We start from the raw sequence: 9,273 nt of genomic DNA, 5'->3' as shown, positions 1-9,273 counted from the left end.
TCCGGCTGAAGGGGCTCGGGATCGACCCGGGCACTCGCTGTGTTGTCGCAGAAGAAAGGGTGGAGGTGGAAGAGGAAGGGGAAGGAGAGCGAGAGAAGGGAGGATAAGAATGGCAAAATCAGTTATGGTTGGGCTTAGTCGTTTACAAAATTGTCCCTGTTTCAACGTTGCGATTAATACGCAGTCCTTATTTATTTTCTTCAAAATTAAAATAGTCCTCCTGGCGAAAATCCTATATGACCAGGTCGTATGGCCAAGATCGCTGGACCACCTTCCGCAAACGGCACGTGGACAACCGTATCTCAAAGCAGATAGGCAAGATTGACCTCGATTCAGAATCCCCAATCTACCGCTCCCGCCGGCGGCTACTGGCGAGCCGCCGTAGTGCTCTTCCCCCGGCAGCTCGTCCCTGGCAATGGAACTATGGAAGCACCGCTGCTCGATCCCCTCTGCTCTCCACAATCTTCCGCAGCAAAGCACTCTGTCCACGGCCTCCCTCCTCGACACCCGCTCGCAGCACCATCCGCGGCCTGGCAACCCTCCTCGATGCCTCGCTCGCGGCAGTCGGCCGACAGCTCTGCATGCTTGTCCTCGTCGGCTTTACTGCTGGGTTGCGCAAATACTCCTGGAAGTTGCGGAGCAATGGATTGGGATTTGGTAGGCATGAAACAGGGCCGGTTTTGCCATGCTGCTTTGAGATCCGGTTGGCTACGTGTCTGCCGCGGAAGGTGGTCCAGCGAACTGGCCTATACGACCCGGTCGTATAGGATTTTCTTCCCCTCATTGAGCCCTGGCTCTCGTCCCCCTTCTCCCGCTCGCCCTCCCCGAAATCGCCATGGCTCCCGCCTCCCGCCCGCCGACGGCGACGCCTCCGGCCGCATCCTCGTCCCGGATAGACTCGCCGTCGCTCAAGGCAGCCCTCGCGATGGCTCTCATGCACTACAACCGCCTCCCCTCGAGAGCCGCCGCCGCCGCGGGCACCTCCACCCCGCCTCTCATCCACTGGAAGCGCAAGGTCTCATCCGTTCCCCTTACCACAGGACCCTAATTCCTCCTCTACCTCATTCTCCCCTCTCTCCCGCCCAGGCTAAGGAGCGGAAGCGCGAGATCCTCCGCCTCCGCGAAGAGCTCAAGCTCCTCCAAGGTACCCGCGTTCGTTCGTTCGGTTTCCAGCGCCCCGTTGATGTGGCTTAGATTTTCTGTGCGGCCAGATGGGGTGCGCGGGGAGGAGACGGAGCCGCCAGTCGCGTCGTGCCGGTGCCACTTCTTCGACGGGTGCGGGGACCTGCAGCCGCCGCTGCCGCCCGGTGGCGGGGACCACTGGGTCGACGAGGTGCTGCGGAGGAGGTTCCTCAGATTGGGTACGGTTTCCGAGTCTGCGCTCGACACGAAACTAACTGTCCTCAACGCGATTTCTTTTCCTTTCGAATTTGAACATTTCTGTTCTGTAATTTCAACCGCAACAGCGCGGTGGAAGGAGAAGCGGCGGAGACTGGATCGATCTCTTCCCGTCAGTAGTTTGATGGGTACGTGTACCGTCATTTCTAACTATTTTCTCCGCACGAGTGTGTATGAACTGTGCGCCATTTCATGGTTTGGATCGTTCCACTCTTAATTACAGCTCCCAGTTTGAGGTTACCGCAGGAAAATTTTATCTGCTTGACCCTCGTTTGAATTGTTTGGATGTGCAGAGTTCAATAGAGAGGATGAGATACAACAGCTTAGCTTGTCAACTGATTTCCTGGTGGAGCTATCAGATGGCATCTTTGCCAAAGTAAAATTTCATTCTCTCATTTTTTTGTGGGTAAAGTTTTACTCTCTCATTGTGAGTAAGATCAGTGTAGCTTTTGTTTCTGAACTTGGGTTCGTTTGTGCAGAGGGACTCCATGTCCTCGTTTGCAACATTCTCTCACCAAGCAGTAGACTTCATTTTGGGTGAGTCAAATTCTGCTACTGTACGGATAATTAATCCATCCCACTTACCTAAGTTACGCATAGTGTGATCTGTGATGTGTAATCTAGTGAGATCTTAGTTAGGGAAATGTGTCTAGTAACTTGTAAGGCTGCTCCCAGCTGAGTCTGAAGTCTGATTATGCATATTGCTTGAACATAATAAACATGATATTACAGCATTGGTGTGTATTAATCGAAACGAATTACTATAGTTGAGATATTTGTACTTTCATAATTATAATATCGAAGGAAGAAAGCGCAAACTTATTTTTAGCCTTCTACATTCTGTTTGTGCTGAACCATCACTATTTGGTCTCTATATACATTTCCATGCTTCAAGTAGGTGGGATATGATGTGGTTGGGTTGAAATAATGAAATTTATGGCACACTCAGGCCAAGTTTTGTAGTACCCTAGTAGTTACCAGTTATCAGTTTAAGCAGGAAGCAGGATATAATTGACATGCAGACACATTTTACCTGTACGTGAATAAATTATGTTGCTGATAATATCAATGTTTTGACATGGCAAACCAAGGGTATGTAGTTCAATACTGGCCACATGTCCACAAAACACTTCCAGCTTTTAGTCATCTTATATTTGGTTGCCAGTTAACTGTTTACTATAGCCATACAACACTATAGCATGATCAACAAACTTTTATGACTTCCTAAGGCTGTGACCCAGGGATAATTACCAATATGTAAATGATGAAATTTTCTATCAATGTTTTCTGTTCAATATATATTTGATTGAAACAACAGTGTGTTATGAATTGTAATTTTTCAGCTTCACTAAGGAACATTCTATCAACAAAAAGGGAAAGGGAACTGGTTGAGGAGATAATCGATGGTCTAGTAGCACGTTTGATGAAAAGGATGTGTACCATTTCTGAAAATAATTGCACTTCAGATTCAGGTGATACTTATTTGATATGCTCTTTAAGTACTTCAGATGTTTTTTTTTAATATTCTTGCAAAAGGGTATACACAAGGTGATTGTCTGACAGAATGATGCAATGCAAACTTAAGCTTGATATGGATTTCCGGTCCACAAGTTATTCTTGTTGGTCCGTAACTCCATATTGTGTTTTAAAATTGTAATTATTTGCTGTGACCACAAGCCCAGGCTCTTTCTTTCACGATATAGCACAATTGGTTTGATGCTCCAAGGATCCTGGTAGTATTTTTTTCAGGGTCCTGGACAGCACTGAGTTAGGCTTTGTAAATCATCGATAATATGCTTTGGCAATCTGGGAGATATTTTAGGCTGACAGTAACATTTTGGTTTTACATTCCAACTTAGGCCCTTCTTCGTTTATCTTTTTAATTTGCCAGCCCTGAACATTTATGTCCCTGTTTCGTTGTGCCCCTGGTTTTAATTAGCGCGTGGACTGGTCCGTGAGATTTTACGGGTCTCCCCAGCAGGAAACGAGTGCGAGAAAATAAATGATGAAGAAAATTCACGACAATCCAAGTGAAGGGAGCTAATTTTCACACCGGTTTGGGCTAAAAAAGGCTGAACCAAGCAGAGTCTTACGATAAAAATTTGTCCCAACTAAACATAACAAATATTAGTTTACTTTATATCAATGTTAAGGAAATCGGTAATCGTTAACTGGTCGGCCGGCTTGGGAGTAGCGATTAATCGGAATTCGGACGATTAACTGATTTAATCGGTCGGCTATTAATCGGTGCAACCTACACAAATTAGTACTTAAAACAATTTATACAATAAAAATAATAGTATATGAGCCTCTATATGTCTCTCCCTACTTCTCTAAAGCCTAAAATCCTAGAAAAACTTGTACGCTTCTCCTCCATGACCTAATCTTTAAGGTCAGGAGCGAATCAGGATCCACTAGCCGAAGCCGCGTTCCTTCCTTTCACTTCTTCTCCTCTTGCCTCTGAAGTTTATATTCTCCCACCACCTACCTAGGGTACGAACCCTCTTACACCTCAACCACCTAACCTATTGAAGGCGCCCTCCAGTTCCTGGACGAGCTCCTCATGGTGATCGAGCTCCTGTATCTGAGGTCTGGAAAACTATGAGTAACTGGTCTGGGAGGGCAAGAAACTATTTGGCAATAGTGGAAATGAAGCTACTGGAGGCTGCAATCAAGCGGGAGCTTCGCAAAATCTACTTTATTGGGGAGGGGTAGCGCCTGTATTAGCGATATGCATTGAAAATATTGTAACTTTTTTGACCAAGTGTGGTAGTTAATCGGAAAAATACCTAGTAATCGGACTTTCAGACTGATTAATCGGCTAAAGGATTAATACAAGAGATTAATGGTAATCGACACAGTCAAGCCCCTAGTAGCGATTAATCGGCCTAGTAATCGTTGAATCGGCCTAGTTTTTGAACAGTGCTTTATATGATGTCCAGTAAGGAGCATAGAGTACATCTTACGAATTAAAATTAAACTCGCACTTCGTGTGGAACTCCTACCAGGTATGACAAATTAGTTATAGACTCCATGGTGTTTGTTTTACATTCTTACTTATAGGCAAATCATATCAATATGTTCTTTTACATTTGGTCGGATCTGCTGAGTGGTTACGTCAACAGATTAATGTAGTTATTTTGGTCATTTGATTGAAGAGTAAACCACACTGGGTAGCCAGGATGGCTAGGTGTGCCCCTTGGGGCGGGGTGTGTGTGTGGCTGTGGGGGTGCTTTTGGCACCGTTGTTGTTGGTTTTCGCCCGGTTTTCTCCTAAAAACCGGGCACCTTCTGCTTAATGAATGAATGAGGCAAAGCTTTTGCCTCCGTTTAAAAAAAAAAAAAAAATTCACAGCCATATCTGTGCTCCTGATATTACAAATAGCACACATTGATTCTTTCCATTTTGTTCAACACTTCGCAGGATCAGTTGACTGCTCAGATGCCCAATTTTCTGTGCAGCACTTGTTCCGGAAGTTAGGACAGGAAGAGTTCATTGGTCAGCGGATAATCCTTGTAGTTTCTCAAAAGATCTCAAATCTATCAGAAATGTTACTTCTGGTAGATCCGTTTGATGATTCCTTCCCTGATATGCATGGCAATATGTTCATTATGTAAGCTTCAGCTGATCTTCTATACATTCTAATTTAGATTACAATAGAAGACTATTGATTTGTCCACTTAGGGCAATCATGACTGTCCAGTACTCCAGTCCAGTGTATCCATTTTAACTTCACCTGTTTAGAACAAAAGGTATTTGACACCTTAGCGCTGAAATATGTATGACATACCAAGTAGCAGTTTGCACAGGGAAACTATTCTTACATGTGCAATAGTAGTCATTTACTCATTTAGTGAGCTATAGAAAATTGTTTACAGAAGGCTACTATTTCCAGCTTGTGAAAAATGCTCTGAATGGCCGATCAGTTACCCATTAATTCGGTGTTGGTTGTCAAATTTGGTTAATTAACAAGCTATAGCCCATTTAGTTGGCACCTGTAACTTCTGGCATCTTCCATGTGCAACAACTTCAGTAGTCTCACTGATTCCAAGTTTATTCCTTTATCTTGTTGATATTGCTGTCTGTATAGATAGATATGTGAAGAATTAACTGAACATTTGAAGGAGGCAACATCGCTACTTCCTGCCACGTCCTTTCAGAAATACATGATGGCGTAGAAAGCTTATATCCAAACTTCTCTATCTTGACAAGTAAAATATAAAAAAATTGCCATTAGATATGTGATGGAAAATATGCTCACACCGTTCTTTTTTATAACTAAATAGTAACATATTCACACAAAATAATGATCAAAGCTGCAAATTGTAGAATGCAATCTGTGCTCATGTCTAAAACAAGATCTCTATACCGGCAGAAGGTGTAGTTTCCTGTATGGATATTGCTAGATAATGATTATTCAGGTATTATATAGTGATAATCCATCATAATCTTGGTAGACAATCTTTGTTAACAAATACTCCCTCCATCTTATAATATAGGATGTTACTACAACCAATATTGGATGTACTAACATCTTATATTATGGAACGGGGGAGTACTTATCTATTAGGTCATGTAAGTAATGTCAGGCTGTCAGTAAATATACTATGTAGCCTATAGTCGTAAGGTTACATGTTTTCTTTTCTGATAATAATGTAGTTTCAGATGAGATGCATTCCCTTATCTGCATCACATTAAGCTAACACAAGCTGTACTCTGATATTCCAGTAACATCGATCTTGATGATATTAGTCGTACTCTTGAGTCATGATGCAGCTAGTGTGCTTGTTCTTTCAGGCTCACTAGAAATATGATTGTGATTATGAATTTATGATCTCCAGTCGCATCATTCTTGGGGATTCTTCCAGTTGATGCAAAACTTTTTGCTCCCTCCAATCCATAGTAAGCCGTGGTTTTGGTTCAAATTTGAACTAAAACCAAGACACTTATTATGGATTGGAGGGAGTAATTTTTATTATCTGGAAATAAATACTTTCTGCTTCTCCCAAGATATTTGTTGTTATTTTGATTCTAAACTGTGTAACTGTATATTGTGCTTGATCACTATCCATTGCAGGATTCAATTAATCGAGTTTCTCATATCTGATTACATAAAAAATTGGCTATGTTGCGAGCAATTTGACAAAAGTTAGTGTTTTCTTTCCCCTGGCTACCCTTTTCCCTGTCCATTATGTTTTACCAATGGTGTTGAATTCAACATGACAGTGCGAAAACTATCAGAGCCAGTTTATTTGATAAGAAATTGCGTCATATCCACATACAATTTTGACTCACTGGATTCTACTGGTTCAGTCTTTTGCAGTTAAATGACTTTGGTTTCAATACTATATTTATAATTATGAGCTACACTCTAGCACCTCATACATATTACATGCTATAATTGCCCCAGTAAGAGATTTTAGTATATGCGTTACATTGTGCATCTATAATCACAAATCTGCATTGATGAATACTGAAAAGTACACTCATATAATGCCACTACAAAGCGAGCTTCATTGCATCATGGTATGCTGCATCTTCCTGACAGTTCATTGCAAGAGTCTGATCAAATGACTATTTTCCAGATTTTTTTGAAGAATGGGTCAGATCTATTCTCAAGGCACGCAAAGACTTGGAAGTCCTAGAAAACATAAATGGGCTGTATGTTGTGTACATTGAGCGAGTGGTTGGAAGGTTGGCAAGGGAGGTGGCTCCTGCTGCCCATCAGGGGAAGCTGAACCCCGACGTCTTCTCCAAACTCCTGTGCTGAGAACGTCCAGCCTAAGACTTGCCAATGTATTTACTCACAAATCACTTGACTCACATGTTTGCAGTTCGCCTTCATTCGAGAAATTAGCTATCGTAGTCAACATGTTTAATAGTTTTCTGTTTTGCTGTTATTCTGGAACCACATATCGTCTCATTCTTATCTAATACTCGCATAGTCAATTTCAGGATGCTTACCTACAGTAAGACGTTACAGCAGCTTGCTGCTGTTCTTTTCCTCATTGTATGGCCAGGAACCAAGACATAGCCAAAGTATGTTATATTAACTCCCATCACGTGTGGATGTGTAGTTACTGCGAATCACTTTACTGTAACCATTTATGTACTAGAATTAATTATTCTAGAAACTTTTATATATGGATTCTGGCATATAAGAGAAACTTAAGAATCTATGGTGTATCTACCATTTGTTGGAATTGTTTGTTTCATCAGTATATATAATTGCAACACCTTTCACTTCACAATCTTGCTTTGCACTCCATGTCTTTTACTCTTGAGACTCTAGAGTCTTGCAAGTATATTTCGTAGTTTCAAACTATATAAAGAACAAAAAAAACTGATCATATTTTCTAATAATTATCTAGATGCTCAACAAAAAGATGCAAGCTGTTGACTCCAGTACAGTTGTGTGATATTCATAAGTATGCATGATCATGGCGTATCTTCTTTAAACAGGGGAACAATACTTCTCTTAACTTAGATAGTGCAAGGCCTTGTGTGCGCCGTGCAATGGGCGTTGTTGTCTGTTACTCTTAATGTGCATGTTTCTTCATTTCTAGTTGTCGTGTTGAAATCAGTGTCAACTGGTGAGGCCAAACTAAATAACTTGGCATGTTTTGGCGACACTTTACTCAACAAATAACTTCTTGCTTTACAATTCTTATCCCGTTAGACTCCTTATGTCTGAAAAAAAACAATGGCTTTCTGGAACTGGAATTACTCCAACAAACAATCATCCTCATTCTCTCCCTGTATCCAATAATTGTTACAAAATCTAATATGTTTATAGCACAATTGTACATTGTTTCCCTTGAGAAATATGGACACTTGGACAGATGCTGCATGCCTTTTCGCATCTGCGAATAACTTAGTTTTAACAGTGTTAGCTATATTAGTTTGCAACTGTGAGCTTCAATTATGTTTCAGTAACATAGTGAGAACAGCAAGCGCCACAGAATATCTTTATGGAAGGTAATAAGCCGTATAGTTTTTGGCACGAATATTAAAGAACACACTTGGAGGCAAAGCTAGAGCAGATTTGGGCAAGATTACTCATGACTAATTGACGTGAGAAAATAGAGGAGTTCACATTAAATAAGTAAACATAATAAAATTTCTAAAAAAAAATCCTCCATACAAGTGATACAATGATATATCTTATATTTTGGATTTTTTCTAAAAAAACTATATGGCTTATATCAAGGAACGGAGAGTTAGGTTTGGGCACACAAGGTCTAGCCGTCAGTAGAAACACTTCCACTCTTAATTTGGGAAAGAATGAATTTGCACTCCTCACCCTAAGACAAGTAGATAAGCCCTACTTAGCTTTATTGTCCAAATCAGTGTTTGTAGAGTTACATCACCTTTCTAGTTGACAGCTATGATTGCCCCCTTTCTATACTTGCATAACAACAGCAACTCTCATGAAGAGAGATGACAGCTAATCATTCTGAGGCTCTTAAAATTCTTTGTATATCTTGGTTAAGCTCAGCCGCCCTCTTCACCTCATTGACAGGCCTCTATGCTTGATCAATGCAAGGTCCTTTTCATGGACACCGATATGATCCGGCATCTAGCGTCTCAATTGCAATTGACAAGAGTCGTGAGCTCCAGGGCCTGAATTTGGCCTTCTTCCCCGACTGTGAAACATCTGAATCCCAGGTTCGATACACGATTCACTCATCTTCTTATTGACATTTGAACGAAAATGAGCTAGACGACGGCGAGTACACGTTACTTGATAGGTTAACTCACTGCTGAGGCTTACTAGGAAAACCAGACCGTTAACCCTTGGAAGGACTTACTGAATTGAGAGAGGTTTTCTTCTATACTTGAGACCTGAAGTGAAACAACGTTTGGAAATGTGTC

General features: G+C 41.6%; 1 protein-coding gene across 1 annotated transcript; it reads left to right on the top strand.

Annotated features, from left to right (window-relative positions):
* Positions 1-800: 800 nt before the first annotated feature.
* On the top strand, positions 801-7,649 carry LOC124660920 (protein MULTIPOLAR SPINDLE 1-like). The gene is made up of 11 exons (XM_047198804.1): positions 801-1,015; positions 1,087-1,144; positions 1,212-1,361; positions 1,467-1,526; positions 1,692-1,774; positions 1,878-1,935; positions 2,742-2,870; positions 4,822-5,011; positions 6,476-6,546; positions 6,984-7,194; positions 7,354-7,649. The coding sequence occupies exons 1-10, from the start codon at positions 836-838 to the stop codon at positions 7,166-7,168; spliced, it is 1,164 nt and encodes a 387-aa protein (XP_047054760.1). The 5' UTR covers positions 801-835; the 3' UTR covers positions 7,169-7,194; positions 7,354-7,649.
* The last annotated feature ends 1,624 nt before the right edge of the window (positions 7,650-9,273 follow it).

Source organism: Lolium rigidum, chromosome 1 (assembly GCF_022539505.1).
Source record: "Lolium rigidum isolate FL_2022 chromosome 1, APGP_CSIRO_Lrig_0.1, whole genome shotgun sequence".
NCBI lineage: Eukaryota > Viridiplantae > Streptophyta > Magnoliopsida > Poales > Poaceae > Lolium > Lolium rigidum.
The sequence above is the reverse complement of the archived record's forward strand: the minus strand, read 5'-3'. Positions and strand labels throughout refer to the sequence as shown.